The sequence below is a fragment of the Mirounga angustirostris genome, unplaced genomic scaffold (genome assembly GCF_029215605.1).
Source record: "Mirounga angustirostris isolate CCGP_5_RB_7025 unplaced genomic scaffold, mMirAng1.0.hap1 SCAF_10, whole genome shotgun sequence".
NCBI classification, from domain to species: Eukaryota; Metazoa; Chordata; class Mammalia; order Carnivora; family Phocidae; genus Mirounga; species Mirounga angustirostris.
In genome coordinates, this window is record NW_026991718.1 from 115,480,866 (window position 1) to 115,507,663 (window position 26,798).

General features: G+C 42.2%; 1 protein-coding gene across 6 annotated transcripts in view; it reads left to right on the forward strand.

The window, feature by feature from the left end:
- PHF20 (PHD finger protein 20) overlaps positions 1-26,798 on the forward strand; it is a 144,328-nt gene that overhangs the window by 43,198 nt on the left and 74,332 nt on the right. For 4 of the 6 annotated variants that reach the window (XM_045885700.3, XM_064573101.1, XM_045885702.3 and 1 more), the window contains exons 3-4: positions 17,650-17,821; positions 19,482-19,566. In XM_045885700.3, the coding sequence (XP_045741656.1) occupies positions 17,650-17,821; positions 19,482-19,566 (257 nt within the window). Of the gene's footprint in view, positions 1-11,221; positions 11,468-17,649; positions 17,822-19,481; positions 19,567-26,798 lie in introns of those variants that run through there. The other 2 variants (XM_045885701.3, XM_064573102.1) reach the window with 2 other exon arrangements.

Sequence of the window (26,798 nt, forward strand, 5' to 3'; positions counted from 1 at the left end):
TGTTTTTCTAAATTGAATTGTAATTTATATACCATAAATTCATTCTCTTAAAGCATACAAATCAGTGATTTGTAGCATATTCACAAAGTTGTACAACTGTCACTACCATCTAATTTCAGAATATTTTCATCAGGGGCGCCTGGGTGGCTCAGTCATTAAGCGTCTGCCTTCAGCTCAGGTCATGGTCCCAGGGTCCTGGGATCTGGGATCGAGCCCCACATCGGGCTCCCTGCTCGTTGGGAAGCCTCCTTCTCCCTCTCCCACTCCCCCTGCTTGTGTTCCCTCTCTTGCTGTGTGTCTGTCTGTCAAATAAATAAATAAAATCTTAAAAAAAAAAAAAAAGAATATTTTCATCACTCCAAAAAGAAATCCTGCATTAGCAGTCACTTCCTTTTTCCCCCTCAGCCCTCCCCAGCCCTGGGCAACTACTAATATACTTTCTATCTCTATAGATTTGCCTATTCTGGACATTTCATAGAAACCAAATGATACAATATGTGTTTCTTTGTGACTAACATCTTTCACTTAACATATTTCTTTTCTGTTTTTTTTAGGTTTTATTTATTTATTTGACAGAGAGAGACACAGCGAGAGCAGGAACACAAGCAGGGGGAGTGGGAGAGGGAGAAGCAGGCTTCCTGCCGAGCAGGGAGCCCGATGTAGGACTCGATCCCAGGACCCTGGGATCATGACCTGAGCCGAAGGCAGACGCTTAACGACTGAGCCACCCAGGCGCCCTATTTCTTTTTTAAAAAATAGGCTCCATGCCCAATGTGGGGCTTGAACTCATGGTTTTGAGATCAAGAGTCATATGCTCTACCAACTGAACCAGCCAGGTGCCCCAAAGTTAACTACTTTGGATTACCTTCTCATTTTTTTTTTTTTAAAGTACGCTCCAAGCCCAGTGGTGTGGGGCTTGAAGTCACGACCCCGAGATCAAGAGTTGCATGCTCTACCAACTGAGCTAGCCAGGGGCCCCATTTAACATGGGATTTTCAAGATCATTTGTGTTGTAGCATATATCAGCATTCCTATTGATGGGTGAATAATATTCCATTATAGGGATATACTATATTTTGTTTATCCATTCATCAGTACATGAGTAATTTATATTATTTTCACTTTTTGGCTATTACGAGTAATGCTGCTATGAATATTTGTGTATGAGTTTGTGTGTGGACATATGTTTTCATATTTCTTAGGTATCTAACTGAGAATAGAATTACTGGGTCAAATGCTAATTAACTTGTTTAATCTTTTGAAGAATTGCCAAAGTTTTTTCCACAGCGGTTGTACCATTTTATGTTCCTACCAGCATTGGGAATTCTTTTTTGATTGATTTTATTTTTTAAGTGGAATAGGAAAATCCTCAGCTAAGACTGAGGATATAAGGAAGGAAGGCTTGAGTTTGAGGAAAGAAGACAAGGTATGAAATGTCATTTAGAAGATTGAAAAGGGATTGGTTGTGAGAAATGTGGTAGGATTGCTGATGCCATCAAATTCCGCTAAAGTCCCATTGGAGGTTGGTGGTCATGGAGTTTTTTCAGTAAGAATTTTATTTTATTATTTTATTTTTTAATTATTTTTAAATTTTAAGTAGGCTCCACGCCCAGTGTGGGGCTCGAACTCACAACCCTGAGATCAAGAGTCACATGTTCTATTGACTGAGCCAGCCAGGGGCCCCTATTTTATTTTATTTTTTAAGATTTTATTTTTAAGCAGTCTCCACACCCAATATGCGGCTCGAACTCACAACCTTAAGTTCAGGAGTCGCATGCTCCTCCGACTGAACCAGCCAGTAGCCCCAGCTTTTTATTTTAGAACAGTTTGAGATTTACAGAAAAATTCCAAAGATAATACAGTGTTCTTGTATATAACATACCCAATATCCCCTACTATTAACATTGTACATTAAAAAATACGGAAATGTAAGGTACATTTCTTACAATTAATGAACCAATATTGGTTTATTATTATTGGCTAACGTTCATACTTTATTCATATTTCCTTAGTTTTCCCCAATGTCCTTTTTCTGTTTCAAGAACTCATACAGGATACATTACATTTAGTAGTCATGTCTCCTTAGGCTGCTCTTGGCTGTGTCAGTTTCTAGATTTTCCTTTTTTTTTTTTTTTTAAGATTTTATTTATTCATTTGAGACACAGAGATACACAGAGAGAGAGCATGAACAGGGGGAGAGGCAGAGGGGAAGGGAGAAGCAGGCTCCCGCTGAGCCAGGAGCCTGATGTGGGGCTCGATCCCAGCACCCCGGGATCATGACCTGAGCTGAAGGCAGATGCCCAACCATCTGAGCCACCCAGGCACCCCTAGATTTTCCTTGTTTTTGATGATCTTTTATTTATATCCATGCTGATGGATTCATACTTCTTTTAGACTTTGGGTTATAATCCAATACTACTTTATTTTGTTGTTCTTGTTACATTGGGAGCTCTTTCAGTTGCCTCTTGTGTCCTTTGGACATACACCCATCATCACCGTGTGTGTGTGTGTGTGTGTGTGTGTGTGTGTGTGTGAGAGAGAGAGAGAGAGAGAGAGAGAGAGAGAGAGTTATTTCTGGCACTACAAAATATCTTAGGCTCATCTTGTATATTTCCTGCTCCAGTCCTGCAATTAGCTATTTATCCAAAGAGCCCTGGTACCTTTTGTTGGAAAATGGTATTAAACACAGAGATCTGGGTGCTAGGTGTGCTCATTGCTACTGAGTTGTTGTTGCTTCTCGCCTCTGGATTATTATCATTCTTAGAATGAAAAATTATATATATACATATATATGTATATATATATACACATACATAGTTTATTACAATGGTAGAATGTACTTTTTTTTTTTGAACAGTAAAGTTTTACAGAACTCAACAGGCTATAGAACCTCTACAGCCCCCTTAGCTCCTCTTTTCCACCCCATCATCTACTTGTCAGATCTTGTCAATCTTGTCAGATCCACGTACAGAATCTATCCTGACTCTCACACTGGCTGCTATCTCCACCCTCCCCCTCTGGCCTAAAGCCTCTATCATGTATCTTCTGGACCCTGGCATTAGCCACCTAACTAGTCTCCTATATCCTAGACTGAGCTTCCTTTCCTCATCAGGCTCTTTTCCACTCAGTAGCCAGTGGTAGGCCCTGGATTTTAATTTTAATTTTTTAACTTTTTTCTTCCTTTCTCCCTCCTTTTATTTTTATTTTTTATTTATTTATTTATTTTTCTTCCCCTTGACCCTGAATTATTATTTTTTTACGTAGGCTCCATTCCCAGCATGGAGCCCAATACGGGACTTGAACTTGCAAACCTGAGAATGAGACTGGAGTTGAGCTAAGAGTCAGATGCTCAACTAACTGAGCCACACAGGCCCCCCAACCCTGAATTTTTTTTTTTTTAAGATTTTATTTATTTATTTGACAGAGAGACAGCGAGAGAGGGAACACAAGCAGGGGGAGTGGGAGAGGGAGAAGCAGGCCTCCTGCCAAGCAGGGAGCCCAATGCGGGGCTCGATCCCAGGCAGATGCTCAATGACTGAGCCACCCAGGCGCCCCTCCAACCCTGAATTTTTATTTTATTTTATTTATTTATTTTATTTTTAAAAAGATTTTATTCATTTATTTGACAGAGAGAGAGAGCACAAGCAGGGGGAGCAGCAGGCAGAGGGAGAAGCAGGCTTCCCGCTGAGCAGGGAGCCCGATGCGAGTCTCGATCCCTGGATTCTGGGATCATTACCTGAGCCGAAGGCAGCCACTTAGCCAGCTGAGCCACCCAGGAGCCCCCAACCCTGAATTTTTAAAAAACTTTCTGATAATAATAAATCATGGTAGTTTATAGTTGTAAGACATTGATTGAGGGGTGCCTGGGTGGCTCAGTCGTTAAGCGTCTGCCTTCGGCTCAGGTCATGATCCCAGGGCCCTGGGATCGAGCCCCACATCAGGCTCCCTGCTCAGCGGGAAGCCTGCTTCTCCCTCTCGCTCTGCCCCTGCTTGTGTTCCCTCTCTCACATTCTCTCTCTGTCAAATAAATAAAATGAAATCTTAAAAAAAAAAAAAGACATTGATTGAATATAGAGAGCAAATATGCTACTCCTTTAAAAATTTTTTTTAAAGATTTTATTTTTTGAGAGAGAGAGAATAGGAACAGGGGGAGTGGCAGGGGGAGAAGCAGTCTCCCAGCTGAGCAGGAAGCCAGGACCCTGGGATCATGACCAGAGTTGAAGGCAGATGCTTAACTGACTGAACCACCCAGGTGCCCCTCTCTTTTTAAAAAATTTTTTAAAAACTTTTTTTGAGGTATAATTTATATTAGAGTGCACAGATCTTAAGTGTGTAGCTTGATGATCTCTTATACATGGATACATGTGTGTAACCACCACCCAGATCAAGATATAGACATGTTCCCACACTCAGTCATACAACCCGCTCCATCCCCAAGGAAAGGATTATTTGTGGTCACGCATTTCAAGTGAGACCCATCAGCATGTTGAGTGCATTATCTGGCCGTAATCAGCTGCCTGGCTGGAGAATGTGGAGAATCTGATTTACCTAAGGTTGGGGTTTATCCAGGCAGGTATGATGGAGGGAGAGAGGGGCCGGGGAGTCAGAAGGAAGTGAGATAAATGGACGAGATTTCCAGGATGGGAGTGAAGGTGAGAGCAGGCAGAAGGAACAGTGTGAGCAAAAGTATTTAGGGCTCAAGGAATGTGATGTAGTCTCAGAATCCAGAGAGGGAACACATCAGGAGTACTGGAAGGTTGGGCTAAAAAGGGAGATGTTAATCAGGAGAGAGAGAGACATAGGTCCCTTTTAGGAACAGAAAAGTGGTGGTGTTTATTCAGTCACCAAATATTTACCGAGTGTCTCTGTATCAGGCCCTTTGCCTGTACTGATAGAGGGGCATAGGTTGCCTGGATGTACTGACTATTCAGTTGTTGCTGATGAGAAATGTTGTGGATGGAGAGGAGAGATGAATTTAAGACATTTCCGGAGTTAGAAGTGTCAGATGTTGACTAATAGAGGTGGTGAAGGGGTAGGGAAAGAGTTAAGGCATCTAAAACAGCACAGTTTTTCTGCAGCTTAATAGTTAGCCTTTTGTTTTTCACTAAATACAGCTTCCATTTCCATCCTCTCTCCAGCAAAGGCTGGGATGGTTTAGAATGTTACTTTTGTGCATAGAACTCTTGCTTCTGGTGCGTGCACTGAGCCAGGAATAGAGGCGCACTCTTGAGTGTTGAAGTAAATGCATATGTATTTGCAGAAAGGCTATTTTTATATATAGAAAGAATGTGGAAGCAGCCTGAATGCCCAACCCCTGGGGGAAAGTTTAGGTAGATTTTGGGCTAGCCATCAGGTGGACTGTTAGGTGGCCAAGATGAAAGACACCTTTATGGACCGGTGTCACTACAAGGATATTTATACGTGAAGTCAGATTAAGAGCAGAAGGCTCCTCATTGGGTTTAGTCAGAAGATCTGGATACTGATCTTGCTTACCTTCTCCTAATCATTCTTTTGACCCTCCATTTCCACAAATGTAAAATGGGTGCGGTGATAATGACAGCTGCTTAAGTGCTCATGAGATTGTGGTAAAGATCCAGTGAGATCCTTATGTAATGGGAGTTCTAACCCCCACAGTCAGTGGCACACGTTGGTTATTGATAGCCCTGTGAGTGAACCCTGACCAGTTGGAGTGGGAAATCAGAGGGAAATTTTTATCCTTCTTGGTCCTCCTTTTTTTCCCCCTCTGTAATGTTTCTTTAGTTCGTGTTTCTGCTGTGTGTGGGGGGACCAAACAGATTCCTGCCAAGCACTGTCTAGCTGCTCTAATTTAAGCATGTGCACAGTGTGTGGGGTTGGGCAGCTTAATTTTACTCATAAGCAGCCAAGACAGAGCAGCAAGCCTTCCGGGATTTGAAGTCATTTACTGTGGACAAGCCAATATTGTCTCCCTGTGTTAGATCTAGACTGTTCTCTGCCTTTCTGGACATGTACATGGCATTATTCTCTCTCATTTGGTGTGAGCTTCACTCTCCTACAGTCCTCTCTTTTCCTTGGTGCAGCCCTTGGGTAGATTGGCTTATCTGGTAGCTTAGAGCAGTGTTTCTCAAACTCAAAAATGTGAGGACTGGCACCTCCAACCTGTATACTATCTATGGATCCCACTTTTAATAGCATTGGAGCAAAATGATACTATGTTAGCTCTGATAAAGATGGTCCAGATTATGGAAAAGCACATAAAACATTTTTCATGGAGACCTTGTGGACTGCTAGCTCTGTGTTCACCAGCACCCAGTGGTCCATGGACTGCTGTTGGGAAACAGTCATTTAGGGCCCAGCTGCCCATCCGCACAACAGGTATGGGATCCATAAGGTTCCTGTGCAGCTTTCTGCATGGAATTACTGTTTCCTTTCCCACCTTCAGTTTTCTGCACTACTTTGTCCTCTTTTGTGCTTCCCTTCCTCTATACCTATGCTGATTTACTCATATTGCACCCTCTCAGAAACACTCTCCAGCCTCGCTGTCTCCTTGATCACCTGGAAAATGCCTCTTCACCTTTCAGAATTAAAAGCAAGTGTCTCCTCTTCACTAGCATTATCTTGAGCCCTTTCTCTCCCCACTTCTTCTTCGGCCTCTTCATTCCCTGTTGGCCCTAGAACACTCTTTTGCTCCTCTTTACCCTACTCTACCTCAGGTAGTCTTCTGTTGTTGCACCTGTGATAATTTATTATCATTACGTGGGTGTGTAGACACATGTTTATTCCCCTGAGGATTCTGCAGTGAATACAAGACAGATACTGCTATAGGTTTTTGTAGTCTCTTAGGGAAGCCAACCATAAACATAAACAAATAAATGGAGAAACAAAGGAAATAATTATAGACTGGGGTAAGTGCTATGAAGGAAGCAAGTGGGAAGCTGACATAGACTGGAAGGAGAGGGGGGCTACTTGAGATATTGTAGTCAGGGATTCTGAGGCTGCAGAAGGGTAAGACTGTTGCCTGGGAAGAGTGGGCAGGGAGAGATGTTTCAAGTAAAAGGAGCAGACTGGATATGGGAAGGTATGTGGTATGTCTGAGGAAATGAAAGGCCTAGTATGTCTTAGAACATAGAATCTGTCTTCCTTGGGGCGCCTGGGTGGCTCAGTCGTTAAGCGTCTGCCTTCAGCTCAGGTCATGATCTCAGGGTCCTGGGATCGAGCCCCACATCGGGCTCCCTGCTCCGCGGGAAGCCTACTTCTCCCTCTCCCACTCCCCCTGCTTGTGTTCCCTCTCTCGCTGTGTCTCTCTCTGTCAAATAAATAAAATATTAAAAAAAAAAAAAAAGAATCTGTCTTCCTCTGCCAGCTGCTGTGGTCACATGTCTTCATAGATTTGGCCCTGTATTTCCAAACCCAGGCACACTTCCTGTCCCAGAGCAGGCCTCAAAATGTCTGTTGAGGGCGCATGGGTGGCTCAGTCGGTTAAGCGTCAGCCTTCGGCTCAGGTCACAATCCCGCGGTCCTGGGATTGAGTCCCCTGTCTGGCTCCCTGCTCAGCGGGGAGCCTGCTTCTTCCTCTGCCTGCCACTCCCCCTGCTTATGTTCCCTCTCCTTCTCTCTCTCACTCTCAAATAAATAAAATCTTAAAGAAAAAAAAAACCTGTGGAATTGATGAATTTCTTTCTTTTTCTTTTTTTGTCCACTCTCCTGGTCTCTCTATGTTTGATTGGCTACACTGGCCTTCTGTGGCTTCTTGGTTGGTTTAGTGGACAGTTAAACCCCTTGCTTAAAATAAGGTCACCATAGTAACCTAATTTACTATGAAGTTTAGGTTATCTGTCCTTCCCAAGTTGAATTTTGGAAAAATATGAGTTTTAAATACTTTTTGGCCTTTGGAAGAGAGCTGTTTTGTAACTAATTTTGTCTTGGTGCTGTGGTCAGTTCCTTTCAATTTAGCAGTTCTTTTTTTGTTTAACAATTTATTTATTTATTGGAGAGAGAGAGAGTATGTGCACAGGAGCGGGGAGGGGGGGAAGGGCAGAGGGAGAGGGAGAGAATTTCAAGCAGACTCCCTGCTGAGTGCAGAGTCCGACATGGGGCTTAATGTCATGACCTTAGCCAAAACCAAGAGATGGACACTCAACTGATTGAGCCACTCAGGCACCCCCAATTTGACAATTTTTGTATGGGGATCTTTTTGTCTTTTTGACTTCTGCAACATGGATATCATTGGTTTATTTTGATGATTCACCTTGATTTGTGTGTGTATTCCTATTGCTGTTTTGTGACTCTAGGTATTCATAATCAAATCTTTAAAAAAAAATTGTTTTGGGCGCCTGGGTGGCTCAGTCATTAAGCGTCTGCCTTCGGCTCAGGTCATGATCCCAGGGTCCTGGGATCGAGTCCCACATCGGGCTCCCTGCTCGGCAGGAAGCCTGCTTCTCCCTCTCCCACTCCCCCTGCTTGTGTTCCTGCTCTCGCTGTCTCTCTCTCTGTCAAATAATTAAATCAAAACCTTTAAAAAAAATTGTTTTTAAAGAGTTTATTTGTCAGAGAGAGAGAGAGAGAGCACACAAGCAGGGGGAGTGGCAGGCAGAGGGAGAGGGAGAAGCAGGCTCCCAGCTGAGCAAGAACCCTGGGATCATGACCTGAGCCGAAGGCAGACGCTTAACTGACTGAGCCACCCTGGCGTCCTATCAAATCTTTTTAAAAAGTACATTTGGGGGTGCCTTGGTGGCTCAGTTGGTTGAGCATCCGACTCTTGATTTCACCTTGGGTCATGGTCTGAGGGTCATGGGATTGAGCCCTGTGTCAGGCTCTGTGCTCAGTGTGGAGTCTGCTTGGGATTCTCTCTCTCCCTGTCCCCCCAGTTGTGTGCACGCTTGTGCACGCTCTCTTTCTCTCTCTCAAATAAATAAATAAAATCTCAAAACAAACAAACAAACAAACAAAAAGTAGGCACCCGGCTGGCTCAGTTGGTGGAGCATGCGACTCTGATCTCAGGGTTGTGAGTTTGAGCCTTGCATTGGTTGTGGAGATTGCTTAAAAATAAAATCTTAAAAAAAATACATTTGATGAACATTTATTGAATGTCTATGCATTCAATATGCAGAACAGTCTGAAGGAAATTCAGACATTTGGCAAACACCTCTCTTCATCTTTCAAGGTTCAGCCCAAGTGCTAAGTCTTCTTCTTTAAAGCTGTTTTCCTAACCCTCCAGTACCTGATGAAAAAGTTTGAAGTGGACTTCCACTCATTTGCTGCCTCTGAGGAAGGTGAGCAAAACTAGTTTTGGGTAAATTAAGGAAGAGACTAGGAGTTGAGTGGTAAAAAAAAAACAACAACAACTTTAAAATAGAAGGGTGCAGGGGCCCCTGGGTAGCTCAGTCATTTGAATGGCTGACTCTTGATTTTGGCTCAGGTCATGATCTCAGAGTCCTGGGATTGAGCTCCTTGTCAGGCTCCACACTCAGTGCCGAGTCTACTTTTTCTTCCCTTCTCCCTCTGCTTCCCCGCCCCCCCATGCTTGCCCACGCTGGCTTGCTTTCTCTCAAATAAATAAATAAAATCTTAAAAAGAGAGAGAGAGAGAAGGGTCCAGGGCATCTGGCTGGTGGGATATGTGACTCTTGATTTCAGGATCAGGGGTTCGAGGCCCATTTTGGGAGTAAAGATTATGTAAAAATAAAAAATCTTTACAACAGATTAAAAAAAAATGTGTCCATTCACGTGCTTTAGAAAGGGGATAGGGGAGAGCATGCGGAAACTTAGTCTAGCCCAGGCATGCCATAGGAAATATTGTCTCTTTTCTATCTGGTTCTGGTCACAGGGTATAGGTAGGCCAGATAATTTTAGGCTTGATACTCCTTTACTCTTTTCCTTCCAGAGATCAAGAATGTTCTTGGGGGCGCCTGGGTGGCTCAGTCGTTAAGCGTCTGCCTTCGGCTCAGGTCATGATCCCAGGGTCCTGGGATTGAGTCCCGCATTGGGCTCCCTGCTCCTTGGGAGCCTGTTTCTCCCTCTGCTTCTCTCTCTCTCTCTCTCTCTCTGTCTCTCATGAATAAATAAATAAAATCTTAAAAAAAAAAAAGAAAAAGAATGTTCTTGGTCTTTTTGTAGAGACGGATGGCGAATTCCAAGGAACCCACCGTATTTCTCTTTGGGCCCTTGCTACTCTAGAAGCCCTGATGTTTGGTCATCTATTTTGTAACTCTAGGACCTAGCCATTTGTCTCACAATATAAATTTATGGGGCACCTGGGTGGCTCAGTCAAATGAGCATCTGACTCTTGGTTCTGGCTCAGGTTGTAATCTTAGGGTCGTGTGATCAAGCCTTGCATTGGCTCCACACCCAGCGGGGGTCTGTTTCAGTTTCTTTCTCCCTCTTCCCTTGCCCCTCCCCAATGCAATCTCTCTCTCAAATAAGTAAATAAATCTTAAAAAAAAAAAAAAAAAGAATATAAATTTAGGAATGTTTGTTGAATAATGGAATCAATAGCGAGTAGTTTCTGCCCTATAAAGTGCTTAGCATGTAGTGTTTGTATTTGCCACTTAAAAATCCTGTTTGTGGGACGCCTTGGTGGCTCAGTCGGTTAAGCGCCTGCCTTAGACTCAGGATGTGATCCCAGGGTCATGGGATCGGGCTCCTTGCTCAGTGGGGAGCCTGCTTTTCCCTCTGCCTCCCCCCCGCCGGCCCCGCCTCTGACAAATAAAATCTATAAAAAAAAATCCTGTTTGTAAGTTGAGTTTGAAATGTTTTTATTGAGTCTTGAGCTCTTTTCTTCAAAGGAAAACTATTGAACATTTAAACTATATCTGATGATCATTTCAAACTCTCTTATTTAGGCAAGATTAATTCAAGAAGAGGTAGAAAACATGACTAGATTAGTAACCATAGAAGTGATGGAAAAGGTCAATAAAGAATTATCTTGAAAAGATCTCAGAGTAGGCGGTTGAATAGAAATGAAGTCAAGCTTTTTAGTACTTTCTCTGAGGTTAACATAGCCTAATACTAAAACTGGGCAGGAAAGACATATGAGGAACCTTGGACAAATCCTACTGGCAAAAGAGACACAAAACTTGTCAGTAAACACCAAATAGACACTTATTAAATGAATGACACACACAACCAAATATGATGTATTTTAGCAGGATAATGTTAACTTAAACTTAGGAAATCTGTTATTTCATTATATTCATAGAGTAAAAGAGAAAAGCTGTATAATCATCTTTTTTTTTTTTTTTAAGATTTTATTTATTCATTTGAGACACAGAGATAGAGAGAGAGCATGAGCAGGGGGAGAGGCAGAGGCAGAGAGAGAAGCAGGCTCCCCGCTGAGCCAGGAGCCTGATGTGGGACTCGATCCCAGGACCCTGGGATCATGACCTGAGCTGAAGGCAGACGCTTAACCATCTGAGCCACCCAGGCGCCCAAGCTGTATAATCATCTTGACAAAATCTGAAAAGTCTCAATTTATTCTCCATGAATCCTTGGTAAGTAGGTGTGGAGGAAAACTTCACATTAAAGGCATTAATTAGAAAATTTGACAGACTTAAGACTTAATGATGAAACATTGGAGACGTTTTCATTAAAGAGAAGGATGCCAACTATTTGCTAATTTTCAGCATCATCTTAGAAGCACTAATGAGTATGGTAAAACGAAAAATAAATGGTAGGTATCAGTATTGAAAGTGAGATAGTATAGTCATAATTTGAATATGATATGATAGTCCACCTGGGAAATGCAAGGGAATTAATTGATAAATCATTGGCTAGAGTTTGAATAGGTTCAAAAATCAAAACAATGTAACAAGGTATACAGTGAGAATGATTGCTTCCACTTCTTTGTCCTATACCCGCTCTGTCCTCTATAGGTAACCAGTTTTTTTAGTTTCTGTCCATCCTACTAGTGTTTATTTCAATACAAACAAAACAAATACATTTTCTGATTTTCCTCTTTTGTAACAAGGAAGGTATCATAAGATATGAACTATTCTGTAGCTAGCCATTTTAAAACTTAACATGTCTTAGAAATCTTTCTATATCAATTCACAGAATGTGTTCTCGCTCTCTTTTTTTAAGATTTATTTATATTAGTGAGAGTCTTAAGTAGACTCTGTACTGAACATGGAGCCCGATGTGGGGCTCAATCTCACAACCCTGAGGTGATGACCTGAGCCGAAACCAAGACTTGGTCGCTCACCCAGGCACTCTTTTTTCTCTCTCTTTTTTTATAGCTGCATAATATTCTGTTTTGTGGATGTGCCAAGCAGCATAAAAATCCTGAAAACATGAAGCTGTTGGCTGAATGTCTGCTCATTACATACTTTTCAGAACTTTTAATTTATAAGTATTTATTTTTGGGGGACCTGGGTGGCTCAGTTGGTTGGATGTCTGACTCTTAATCTCAGCTTGGTTCTCAATCTCTGGGTCGTGAGTTCAGGCCTTGCAGTGCTGGGCATGGTGCCCACATTTTAAAAAAAGTATTTATTTTTCCTTACACAACTATTATGTGATTAAATCCTTGTAAAAATTGAAACTACAGGGGGTGTGGGTGTTCCAGTCAGTTAAGTGTCTGACTCTTTGTTTCGGCTTGGGTCCTGATCTCCGGGTTGTGGGCTCTAGCTCCGAGTCTGGCTCCATGCTCAGAGTGGAAGTCTGCTTGTTCCTCTCCCTCTGCTCCTCCCCCTGCTTGCACTCTCAAAAAATAAATAAGTAAAATCTTAAAAAAAAAAAAAGAAAAGAAAGAAAAAGAAAATTCAAACTACTGGCAAAAGTCTCTTGGCCGTTTCCAGTACCTCTTTCCCTCCCTAGAGCTTACTTTTGTTATCAGTTTGGTATTTGATATCTGTTCCTTTCTGGCTAATATTTCCATTAGAAATGTGATTCCCAGCTGCAATGTTAGTTTGGAATCTAGTCAGTGGCTGTTAGTTACATGTTGAAGTTGGAAATTCTTTTTCCCTTTTTCTGTCTATACAGATTCCATTCACAACGTTAACCTTTTGACTTCTTCCCCAGCACCCCTAATGGTTGTCCAAATATTTAGGTTGCACCAGATAAAATTATTGTTTTTGTAGGTCAAAAGTAGTTATCAGTGGTTTTATGTGGTTTCACCTAATAGTTTTAAAACTTAATTGGTTCACATGTCTGATTCTCCTCAAGGGCAGGAGCCAGAACACATACACTTTATAATCCCTTTCAGGACCTGGGATTGACTGGACAGATCAAAGTCACTTAATAAAGTTCTGTGGACTGATAAAGCTGAGCTGTTTTCCAAGGCAACTAGCAATTTTGATCCACCAAGTCTTCCCTTTTCTCTGAAATGCAGTTAGGTTTCCCCATCCTTCATGAGTGCCTTTCATACTTGTACACTTTAGGAAAGTAGGGAAAACTGTCTTCTCCTTAGGAAATCTTGCTTACCCCTTGGTTACTGTTGACTCTTCTGGAGAGGTTTGTATAGTGTGCAGACTGTAGGATGCCTATGCCTGAGCAAGGAAGGGCTTTGGGCTAGCCAAGGACCTAGAGCTCCTTCTTCAGACTCCTGAGTATGTGCACTGGAGTTGCTAGCCTAAGAATTTGGAGTTGATTCTGTGGATCTGGACTTACCAGACTTTTAGAAGGCACTGGCCAGTGCAAATTCAAAATAATTTGGGGTTTGTCCTGAGGTTGTTGACTTTTTATTTTACCAAATAAGGATATTTAAAATAAATATTTAATTATATATTTTTTATAGTTAATACATGCTCATGGTACAACATTCAAAACATACAAAAAGATATATATTGAATAAAATAAGTCTCATACTTCCTCTCCAGTTCCTTAACTATCCAGTTCCCCTCCCAAGAGGCAAACCGGGTTGCTTGATCATCCTTCCAGAGATAGCCCACGCATTTAAAAACAGGTACGAATGTATTGGCTCTCTCTTCTCCCCCAAATAAATGGTAGTGTATTCAGTACCATTTTGCATTTTTAGTTGTTGGGTTTTTTCCCACTTTTCTTAGAGATCTTTTAAAATCGGTACATAGAGAGCTGACTTAATCTTTTTAATGGCTCCATAATATTAGTAAGAGTATTAAAAACGAACAGTTACCACTGTTTTAATTTAAAAAGTATTTATGCACCAAAAATTTAGAAAGAATGTGATTTAGTATAAAGAAAAGTTCTGCAATAATTTAATATAAATACAGTTCTGTGAAAAATTAATTTTATGTGTTGGTCCAAAGACTTGTGTTTGAAAACTGTTGCTAGAGATAGTAAATCATTAAAGAAAGGGCTTTTGAATAGGAGTGTGTTAGATCAGAGTTTGATATTTTAGGGAGGCTCACTAGTCTCTTGTAGATTGAACAAATGAGAGGGCAGGAGGAATATATATGTATTTTTTTTAATGATTTTATTTATTTGAGAGAGAGAGTGCACGGGGAGAGGGGAGGAGGGAGGAGCAGAGGGAGAGGGAGAAGCAGGCTCCCCGCGGAGCAGGGAGTCCGATGCAGGGCTCAATTCCAGGACCCTGGGATCATGACCTGAGCTGAAGGCAGACGCTCAACTGACTGAGCCCAGGCGTCCCAGTCAAGAGGAATATAATTGAGATATCTATATTCTTCTCCCTGTTTTATTTATTTATTTATTTTTAAGATTTTAAGTGATCTCTACACCCAACGTGGGACTCGAACTCACAACCCCAAGATCAAGAGTCCCATGTGCCACCAACTGAGCCAGCCACGTGCCCCCCCCGCCTTCTCTCAGTTTTATAGAGAGGAATAGGTTTAGGGAATCCTTTTGTCTCCTACAATTATACTTCACAGTTCACAGATCGTACAATTAGCTAGTCTGCTGTCAGGATATCTTACGTTTGTAGCAGCTGTATGTCAGTTGTATTGAAGTAGGGACACTAGTTTCAAGGCTGTTTATTCCTTCCGTTAACATTTTCTGGGCACTTAATGTATGTATAGTACCATTCAGAATTTTGAAAAGCATACCCTGTCAGTCCTGGGTGAGAAATACCCACACAAATTGATGGGGGCCTGAACTTGGAGAGTGACTCAAATTGGAATGGGTAGCTGGAGTCAAAGAGCTTTGGGATTGAAGAATTGACAGGATGCCTGACCTTTGGGAAGAACAGAAAGAGCAGAATTCATTAGCTCAACATTTATTGAATGCCCAGTATCTGCAACCTACTGTGATAGGTTAAACTGCAAGCAAACTGCCTTAGAGGTTGCTAGTATAGGATTGAAGAGGACATAGTGTACAGACACAAGGAAGCAGGCCGATTTATTTAGGTAGCACATGTTTATTAGGTTGGTGGGGTACTAGGTGATTGATATAAGAAAGGCTGGAAATGGTACAAATCCAAGCTGTAGGGAGAAAATATAGGTAGAATCTGAACTTTCTCAATCTAGAATAGCAATCTGATTAATGCAAGTATTTAAGAGAACAATTGCAAACAATATTTATTTTTCTTTATTTTTAACCATTTATTTATTTTTGGAATGAGCAACAGAATAATATGGTTGAAAAATAAAGAGCATTAACAGGTACACTACAAAAAGTCTCCCTCCCACTTTCACTTCTTCCCTCCCCCATACTCAGTTCCCCTCATGTGTCGGTTAGGTTTTAATGCTGGAAACAGAAACCACCGTGGGTGCTTTAACCACAAAAGGATTTAACACAAGAAATTGGCTATTTACAAAGTTGTTGGAAGGGTTGGAGAAGTGGGACTTATGGTTGCTGTCCTTAGGTATCAGTTTGAAGGACCCGCCTCTGGAGCTCTGTTCTGGAGGCCAGGAATTCACTCCTGCTGGGGCCACTGCCACCCTCGACACTTGCTTGAGACTTAGGAAGCAGTAATTAGACATTAGGTACTTGCTTCTGCAGACCAGTGTATCAGTATCTCCAGGGAGCTTGTTTATTTATTTATTTATTTTATTATTATTATTAAAGATTTTATTTGACAGAGAGAGAGACAGCGAGAGAGGGGGAACACAAGCGGGGGAGTGGGAGGGGGGAGAAGCAGGCTTTCCACTGAGCAGAGAGCCCGATGTGGGGCTCGATCCTAGGACCCTGGGATCATGACCTGAGCCGAAGGCAGATGCTTAATGACTGAGCCACCCAGGCACCCCCAGGGAGCTTGTTTAAAGCTCTTAAGGCCCTAGCTCCATCTGCTGACTCAGAATCTGCATTTTAACAAGATCCTCTGATGATTTGCATTACATGAAAGTTTGAGAGGCCCTGCACTGGAGCACTGGGTTTGGCCACTACAGTTGCCTCTAAACCCACAGGTCTTCATGACCTTGATTGCCAGTTGTTAGGGAGTCAGGGAAATGTAGTTGTTGGTTTTTCCAACTCTCAGTCTGGTAGGAGGGTGAACTGTTGAACTGTTGACCTGACCATACTTCTACAAGTAACCATTGTTAGATTCTTGTGTAAAATACTTTTATGCATATTTAAGCATATATAACTATACATTTTCATCATTTTTTTGTTTTTGTTTTTTAAAGATTTTATTTATTTATTTGACAGAGCGAGAGAGAGTGTGAGCACAGGCAGGGGAGCGGCAGGCAGAGGGAAAGGGAGAAGCAGGCTCCCCGCTGAGCAGGGAGCCCGATGTGGGACTTGATCCCAGAACCCTGGGATCATGACCCTAGCCGAAGGCAGATGCCTAACCAGCTGAGCCACCCAGGCGCCCCTTTTTCATCTTTTTTTAAAAAAATATTTTATTTATTTATTTGACAGAGAGAGAGAGATAGTGAGAGCAGAAACACAAGCAGGGGGAGTGGGAGAGGGAGAAGCAGGCTTCCCGCCGAGCAGGGAGCCCGATGTGGGGCTCGATCCCAGGACCCTGGATCATGACCTGAGCCAAAGGCAGACACTTAACGACTGAGCCACCCAGGTGCCCCAATCTTTTTTTTTTTTTTTTTTAAAGATTTTATTTATTTGTTTGAGAGAGAGACAGAGCACGAGTGGGGGGAGCAGAGGGAGAGGGAGAACCGACTCCTCACCAAGTGGGGAGCCCAATGTGGACCCTGAGATCATGACCTGAGCTGAAGTCAGGTGCTTAATTGACTGAGCCACTGAGGCGCCCCTACTTTTTCATCTTTTAAAAAAATAAACAATAGCTTACCATACACAGTGTTTTGTACCTTGCTGTTTTCATTTAATAATTCATCTTAAGAGAGCTTTCCATATCATGGCAGAACCGTTTTGTTTTTTTTTTAAGCAGCTGCATGGTATTCTATATGTATTATATAATTTTTAAATTGAGGCTATCTAATATAGTCTGGGTTGCATGGTCACTCTAATTTATTGGCTTATGTAAAATATAATCTAGTTGTTAAATGTTTGCTTCCTGCCTCCTTTGTGCTCTGGTCTTGTGTGTATGTCATCTTGTTTAACTTGCATTGTAATCTAGTATGCTGGGTATCCCTCCTCTACATGACAAAACTCAGGCTCTGAAAAGTCAATTTAATAATTCATAAACTAAAGAATGTCCGGGTTGGGATTTGAACCCCAGGTCTGTTAGCCTCCATAATTTGTGATTTGACACAATTACACAGTCTCTAAATGGTAGGCTTTATTTAGTACTTTGGTAAGCTAGTCCTTTGGGAAGAGGTTTGGAAGGGTACTGTTTTGGATATTTTGGGTGGGTGTTAAAGGCATTTAACTTTTTTTTCCAACTCAGGTATCCAGCTCACATAGAAGACATTGACTACGAAGAAGGAAAAGTACTCATCCATTTCAAGCGTTGGAACCATCGTTATGATGAGTGGTTCTGCTGGGACAGTCCTTATTTACGCCCTTTAGAGAAAATACAGCTGAGGAAAGAGGGCTTACATGAAGATGAAGGATCTTCTGTGAGTATCAAGTCTGTAATGAGCTGGGTCAGCCGTTGGTTACTTTATGTTCCAGCCTTTGATATTCAGTGTGAAAGTCAGTAGCAGCTGGGGAACCAATCCTTATTTAGGCCTGTAGTTGCAACCCCGAGATCTCCATGGTGCGTGGGGCTCTTGAAGAATCTCAGTTGTCATCTGTCTATATGATATGATTGACATGACAGCTCATAAACGATCTTGGTTGAAAAGCATTGAGGATGAATGGGGACCTTATCTCTTTCTTTTATACTACTGTATCCCTTCAAATCATTTATTAAACTTACTTGTTGTGTGAACATTTATTAAGCAATCATTCCATGTGGAACCTCATATCAAGGTCTTTTATAAAGTTTTTTTTTTTTTAAGGTTTTATTTATTATTTGAGTGAGAGCTAGAGAGCATGAGCAGGAACCGGGGGGCGGGGGGTGGGGGGAAGAGGGAGAACGAGAAGCAGACTCCCTGCTGAGCAGAGAGCCCGATGTGGGGCTGGATCCCAGGACCCTGAGATCATGACTCTTGTCAAAGGCAGACGCTTAACTGAGCCACCCAGGCACCCCCTTTTATAAACTCTCGAGGGGTACCTGGCAGGCTTAGTTGGTAGAGCGTGTGACTCTTGATCTTGGGGTTATGAGTTTGAGCCCCACATTCGGTGTGGAGCCTACTTTAAAAAAAAAAAAGCTCTTGAATATCTTGGAATTGGACTATATTCCTTTTTCTAAATTTCATCGCTATGCCTGGAGCTTTTACTGATTTCAGAATGAAAAATGAAGTATTAGTTTTGAGTTTTTAAAACAGGCATTGAGAAATCTGTAGAAATCCTGCTGCCTTTGGATCTGACTCACCCCCAGATTCTGTTTTTCATTTTAACCCTGGCCAGGAAACTTGAACTCTTGCTGTCTGTGTGTGTCCTTCCTCTCCCATCCCCACCCTCACTGTTTACTGTTGGGTCACCTGGGTGGCTTAGCCGGTTAAGCGTCTGCCTTGAGCTCAGGTTATGATCCCAGGGTCCTGGGATCAAGTCCCATGTTGGTCTCCCTGCTCAGCGGGGAAACTGCTTCTTCCTCTCCCTCTCCCTCTCCCTCTGCCTCTCCTTCTGCTTGTGTGCTTTCTCTGTCAAATAAATAAGTAAAAATCTTAAAAAAAAAAAAAAAAGAATTGTTTACTGTTGTCCAATTTGATTGCTCAGTATTTATTCTACAAACTGTATCAATGCAAACTGTGTGCTGGGAAAACAGTATGAAATATTAAAAGTGAATGGGTGCTTCCTTTGGCAAAAGACCCTTTAAAAATGTGGGTGGTATTAGGTGGCATGAATGCTGATTCCCTCGAGCTGCGGTAGGTTTCCTCCTTCCAACTTGTATACTGGGTGTGTTCCTAGTGGTCCTGGGCTCAGGGACAGGGTAAGGATTTTAATCAGTATTTTGCTATGCCTGCCCAGACCTCCTAGGATAGGAAGAATCTTGTGTCCAGCCCTTTTGGTTTGACACCCAGTGTTGAACAGCAGAAACATCTTCCTCCATCCCAGGAGCTATCTCCCCTTCCCACTCTTGTCAGTCAGCTTTTCTCACAAAATCTGGTACTGTGTACGTACTATGAAACTGGATTGGTAACAGTCTTTTTGTTTTATTTTAATGCTTTTTAGGAATTTCAAATAAACGAACAGGTCCTTGCTTGCTGGTCTGATTGTCGTTTTTACCCAGCCAAAGTCACTGCTGTTAACAAGGATGGTAAGGCATTTTAGTTGTCATTGTTTTTATTCATGAATTAGGGGGGAATTTGTAATATTAGAGTCTGATAGTGTATTTTCAGTATGTATTTATTGCCTAGGAATCCTCTCTTTTCAAGTTAATCACTATGTCAGGAATTAGGAAGAAATAAATGGAGACAAAGCTGGGTTAAAAAGAGGAATTTGATTCTTTGCCTCCTAAATTTTAGCAGTAGTTTTCCATAAAATAGTTATGGTTCATCTGTCACTCTGCTGGTAAGTGTGCAGGTTTTTGTCCAGGAGTTCCTAATATAATTGATGAAATAAGCCTTAATATTCCTTTTAATTATTTGTGAATAGCCTAGAAATGAAGTGGACATTAATAAACATTTCTTAAAAATATGCTTTGTGAGGGGTGCCTGGCTGGCTCAGTCAGTAGAGCATGTGACTATGATCTTGGGGTCACATCGGGTGTGGAGCCTACTTAAAAAAAAGCTTTGTTGATACAACATGATTGAGGGCAGTCTGTAATATCAAAGCTGCTAGTTGAAATTGGGGCCCTGGGATTTAGAGCATTGAGTTGGGATGCCTTTGCCAGAGTTTGGAACCTGTGAGGAATCAAGACTGGCAACATGACCCAAAGAGGCTCATTTTGCTAGTACAAAGGCAGAAGGAGGGTTAAGAAGAAAATATGCATGGTCAGCATCCTGACACTCAGAGAATAGACTCTGGATCCGAGTGATACCTTTTTTTTGGGGGGGGGGATATTTTATTTCAGGATGTTTGTGGTATGTCCATGATCTCTTCAGTGAATGTTTAGGCCAGTCAGGCCTTTTAGTACTAGTGTTAGTGGTGACTCTAAGGTCAGATTGACTTTTCATTCAGTGAAGTTATTCAAGTATTCATTCAGCACTCTGTTAAATGCTGGACCTGGGGCTGACCAAGCTTTGTCTGAGAATGGGTTGAAATGGTCAAAAATGAATATACATTTGCATATGGCAGAACTTTCTGTTTCTCTTTTGCTACATTCACCCCACCTCCACCCTTCTAGCTGTTAGGCCAGTGTGGGTTAACTCTACTAAGATGTAGGTTATCCTGAAAGCGCGATCCTCTTGCCTCAGGCTTCCAAAGCAAGGTTGTATTTTTAAAATGTCTAAGCAGTTAGTGATACTCCAGCTCATGGTTGATTAAGTCTTTTTGGATGGTCCTTGTTTCCCTAAATTTCTTTTATAATCTTGTGTTCAAAATAAAATCCCTGTTACTACTTTTCATATGTATCACTTTAGCCTAAAAATATATTTTAAAGGAAAGCTTACATGTTATTAAATTGCCTTTTAGTAAATGACATGGTTTACTTTTTTAGAGTCTTATTTTCAAGATTAACAATGTTTTCTGCTCTTACTGGATTTAAATCATATGATATGAGATATAGGTGTTCTAAATGTACATAGATGTGTTCCTGCAAGTCTGTTAGGTTGATTTATGCTGATCAATCATATCTGGAGGTGTGCTCCCTTGGGGAAATGGCTGGCCCTTAGATAAAAGTTGTGAGTAGTAGCATGGTAATTCTGTAGATAAAGGAGGTTGTAGAAAGGAAGCAACATTTCTCTTTGGATCCAGTGATGTCCCAGAGTTATATGGAAGATAGAAAGGAGGCCCAGGGAGTTGGGTGAGGAAGTGGCAAAGGAGAAAAGGCAGATTGTGTAAGAAGGGTTTGGGGAACCCTGGGAGCAGTCTTGCAGAGGGGTAGGGTGGTTCTTGGTGGAGGCAGTAGAGGCTTAGGAACCTACTGTTTGCATCTAATATCTGCAGAGCCCAGAGCTGGGCATCTTGGATTTAAAGGGAAACAAACAAACAAAAACTAGTTCAAAGCAGTGTGAAGTAGGTGTTGCTATATAGCCACCTGGAGGAGGCAGGACAGGAACAGAATGGTGCAGATAAATCATAAGGGGAGGAGTGAGGGACCCCTGTCTGCAGTTACTGGGTTTTTTTTGTATGTTGATGGGTCTGGAATTTTTTGAAATAATCATTTAAGGACTGAAAGTCTTTGGCCAAATTTTTGGCCATAGTTAAGATTTTTAAATGTCTTTTAAACTGGGGCAACCAGAGCTTTGGAAGTTGTTTTAAAAAATATTTTTAGTTTATTTTCTCCATGAGCTAAAATTATGGGAGAGTCTTCAGATAGTGATTGTCCCTAAAATGTTCATTTGTCACCCTAATAATATTGGTTCTGTAAGCTCTGAAGTCTGTCCAGTGAATTTTAGTTTATTGAAGGACATTGAATATGAGTGGAGATTTCTGCCAGAACCAGTTTTCCCCAGAGTTCTTGGGTCTGAAGTCCTTACTGGTCTTGAGACTAATTGGAAGGGAAAGTAGAGGAAGGGCATGGGGGAGGGGAAATCCTGAACGTTAGTGGAATTGGCTGGTTGGTATTATTGCCACACTGAAGGAATATGAAGGAAAGCTAGCCTTTGTGAGAGCTCAGATCTGTGCCTGATTTTGAGACGAGATAATGACTCTTAGGTGCTGCCTTTAGGTTAGATGTTATCCATGGGAGCTGGTGGACAGTTTCTAGTTCAGTATGATTCTAGTAATTGCAGGATGGGGAGAGACAGTGCTGGGCTCTTTTTTCCACTCTTTCCTTGGTTTTCTGCTCTGCCTCAATTTCATCTGCAGCAGGGACCACCGCAGCCAAATGGCACTGTGAGGAGAAGCTCTGCTGGCAGGGTGCCCCCTTTATTTCCCGTTAAAGTCATTCTGTCTTGTTGGTGCTGCTAGGAGTAGCTGGGCATATAGTGAAGTCACACCCTATAGATTAATCTTTGGAAGGCGTGGCCTCATTTTCTTGCCATTCTTAACCTCCTTGGTGGTTTTCCTGAGGCTCAGCATTGAGGCTGCTGGCATTGGGAGTCTGGCATGATTGAAACACAACTAAGTGGCAACTTTAGAGTTTCTTAAGGCTGTAATTAAGCACTTGGAAACTGGGGAGGGCAGCGCAGTGTTATTTAGTTCTTTTCACCTGGAATAATTCTTTGGCAGTGGCAGTTAAGCATCATTTCATGTGAAGGCAGCCACACGTGGTTAGCCGTGTTAGCCCCGCTATCTGTGTTGGAGTAAAGGATGGGATTCTGTTTCCAGTGAATCTTTGTTTGGAAGCCATGCCTGGTGAGGTGACCTCAGCTCTTTGCTGGGGCTGCTCAGCTCCCCTTTGTTACACTGGGGATGGCAGAACCACTTGTGTGTCAGGGCTTTGTGTCCCCCGTCCTGAACCCTGCTGCTCTGCAAGGCATGCTCTGGGGGAAACTGAAAGTAGGTTTGCATTTTCAACAAAATGAGGAATTGTTCCTTCCTGTTGATCTGTGGTTCCTTAACTTGCGTGAACAGGCGAATCAGGTCCCTCTTCCTTAAAATTATTCATATTCTTAGGTCACGTGTCCTTTGTTCCCTCAGTTCAGTCTCCGGTCCAATGCCTGAAGTGTGCATTTGTAACAGGAAATTTTATGGAAATGGTCTTATTTCTAGAGTCTCTTGTTGAAGCAGTTACTATTTTTTGTCTTCTTCATGCTGTAAGTGATCCTGCATTTGAAATGTGGGGATGTTGGGACTGTGAACAGCTTTGCACAGGGATAAAAGGAGGATTTAGGCCCACACACGCAGGGGCTAGTGTGGCTCTTACCTCTTTGTGGGGAAGGAGTTGGTGCTTCCCTTTTAAAGTGATTGGTGGATGGTAGTAATTGGAACCACTTATTGATCCCTTGCTCTGTAACAGTTCCTTTGCTAAGCAATTTCCATATCTGATCTCATTTAGTATTCACACAAACGTGGAAAGGTTGTTGCCATCAACCCCATCATTTTACAGATGAGGAACTAAGCTCACGGGAGAAGTTGCTTGAGGTTACAGAGCCCGTACATGAATGGTAGAGCTGTGAACTGAATACAGGTCTGTGGGGCTTCAAAGATCCTGAACTGTAGTTTCCACAGTACCAGGCTGCCTCTCTAGTACAGTTTTCCTAAAATGGCAGGAGTTGTCAGGAGTGGGTGTTCATCGGGTGTGTGTGCATACACGCCTGATGGGATGATGGGTGTAGATGGTCAGTACTTTCTGGAGCCTGGTGGTGTCTTGAAAGCCCCGAGTGGGGGTCAGGATCTGGTCCCAGTCCCTGCTCTGTGATTACTGGCAGTTCACTACCTGTTCTCTGGACTCGTTTGAGCAGTTAGAACTCGAAGAAGGAATTAGAATAGATAAGCATTTTTAGAAGTTGTTAGCTACAGAACCTAAGCCCATTGGTAAAATTGCTAAGAAGAAAAAATGGGGGAGGGGAAGGTATACCTGCAAACATGTGCATATCTCTCTGCTCAACCCCTGAGGCACATGTACAGGAACCTCAAGACATTGAGAATCCATGTTTGAAAACTTTGAGTCTCCTATTCATGGCATTCTGGAATTCTTTGACTCTTGGAGATGAGTGGGATAGAGAAAGGGCCCTTGAGTCACAGTTATGGTAGATTTCAAGAACAACAGATATCTATCCAGAGTCACCTGTGCTTCCCTATTTCCTTGGTCCTACAGAAGATCAGCTTTCTATGCATCTCTGGGTTTTTTTTTTTCCTTACATCGCTTCTGCACCTACTGACTGCTATAAGGTTGTCTGATACACTGAGTTCTTAACCCCCAGAGGGGCAAGACCAGGAAGCTTTGTTTCACCTGGCATGTGTAAGGACAGGGGCTTCTGAAGGGAGCCTGAGGCAGGGGGCCTTTGTGTTAAGGATGCACTTATTTTTCTGTCATTTACATGTTACTTGTTAGATGTTGTCTGTGGCCATGGGAAAGCTCTATTGTCAGCCACCCCCAGGAGGATTCCATGAGAAAACATTTATTTTTATTTTTAATTTTTTAAAAAAAGATTTTATTTTTTTATTTGACACACATACACACACACACACACATGCGTGAGCGCACGCACACACACAAACACACCTATGAGCTGGGGGAGGGGCAAAGGGAGAGGGAGAAGCAGACTACAGGATCATGACCTGAGTCTCAGGCAGATGCTTAACCAGCTGAGCCACCCAGGCGCCCCGGGAAGACATTCTTTTAGTTGTACAGGAACCATTAAAGTAGATTTGGGGCCTTTTTCCAGAAGTGGGCCTAGGCCATCATTGTCCATGGGATATGTTGTTTTTTTCCTTCTGATTTATTGAAGCCCAAGTTAGGCTGTGTACACGATCAAGGGAGAATGTTTTAAGATGATCCTTTATAGTTCTTTGGAAGTAAAAAGGGTCAGGGCCAGGATATTGCTGTCTAAGGACAGTGATTCCTGAGTACCTTTGGCCGTAGCGTGGGTCATTTTAGAATGGCCGTTGATGCTTTGGGTCTCTGGTTTGGACTTTAGGCTGAGGGACTTGAGGAATAGGCAGTTTGGGGTGGTGGAAGAAGAATTGGTCAGAGGTCAGCAGAGAGGCTTAGGTTCTACTCCCAGGTCTGCTTAGCTCTCTTTTAGCTCTTTTTCGAACTCAGGGCACACCCCTTCATTTAAGGCCTCCATTTTGAGCCTGCCATCAGGAGTAAGCTTCCAAATTGACCTCAGATAGCTGAAAATGTCCTTCTGGATGTTTGAAATGTCTGTAAAAATGGACAGTTTTCATTTTGATATAGTTGATACTAACTTTCTTTCTTGGTAAGATAGTTGAAGAGGTATAGGCTTGGGTGTCTTGTTGGCACACTTGATATTTAAGATTTCATGAGAGTTGGGTTCTTAATGACCCCATCTGCAGGCTGGCCAGAACCACGTCATGGTTGCTTGTAAAGGGTATGTTTAGAGTTCCATAGCATTGCTTATCATTGCTTCTTTGCTTGCCAAATAGAGGCAGGAAGACAGGATCCCAGGCCTTTGTTGTAAGAATTCATCAGTCATTGCTGAGCTGCCTTATGTAGAATCCCTTATCATAGCCTCACGTCTTATTGCTTGTTTTAACCAACCAAGCATAACTATATATCCTTGTATCTAGTTTGCTAGCCACTTTGTTCTGTGTCGGTGATACTTGTGACAGATAATCAACTTTATTTTGTAATACCAGGAGTAAAGTTCAGTAGGTAATTACTAATTGTCTGTGGCAATACACCAGAATCACCTGAAACACTTGTTAAAACATGCAGTTATTTTTGTGTTGCACTCTGAGGTTCTGATTTAGTATATGGGGAGTGGTGCTGGTAACTTACATTTCTAAAAGTCACCAGGAGTTGTTGATGCTGCTGGTCTGGGCACCGTACTTCGAGAATCCCTGGTCTACAGTGAACCAGATGCTGTGTGAGAGAGAAATTGGTGTGAGATGTGGTCCCTGGCCTTGGGGAGCCTGCCTCTGATTTGGTATCTGCCTTCTATATGAAGGTAGATCTAATCTGAGGCCCTGCAGGCAAGGTGCCAAAATGAGTCTTAGAGAAGTTCAGAGTAGGGAAAAATCTTTCTAGCTAGGAAGTCAGGAAGCTTTTACAGAACTATTGTGGTCATTTGAGCTGAGTGCTTAAGGGTCAATGAGTAGGACATTCTAGGCAGGAAAATACTTTGATAAAGATGTGGAGGCGGAAATGTCACAAGGCAGTTTCATTGGGTGGCAATTAGCTCATCACTTTAAGTTGTATATTGGTAATGAGAAACAAAGTTTGGAAAATAATTGGGCTAAGATTGCATTGGACTTTGAACACTACAGAGTGAGGCTTTCATTAGAGGTGGCTAGCCATTGACAGGGGCCTATTTAGGACTGGAGGAGAGGTGGGGTGGTTTGGGGAGGGTAGAGAGTGTATGAAGAAAGCTGTAACTAGCCAGAAGGTCTTTGGCTTCCTTGTCGCATTCTTTTACTCCCAGGGATTTTTTTTTTCCTTCCCTGTTTGGTGGCAAATTGATCCTGAAAACTTACCATGTTTACCTGTAGTAAACTGTTATGTGGTTACCAGTAATTCACTGGTAATCTTGACAAGATTAACTGTGATTTTTTTTTTTTTTTAATCCCTGGGACCAAAAAGAAAAACAAAGGTGGGTGAGGGGCCAGGTGGGTTCTAAGATGCAAAAGTTTGAAATAGTTGGTTTGAGTGCAACTAAGGAGAACTTTTGTAGTTGGATGCCTTATTTGGGATGAAGATTATTTGGATTTTCAGCTTCAGTCTTACAGCAGAGTGATTTTTGTTAGATTTCTTTTTCTGATGGAATAAAACTGGTAAGGTAGCAGGCACCATTTAGTGTTTTGGCCAAGTCTGTT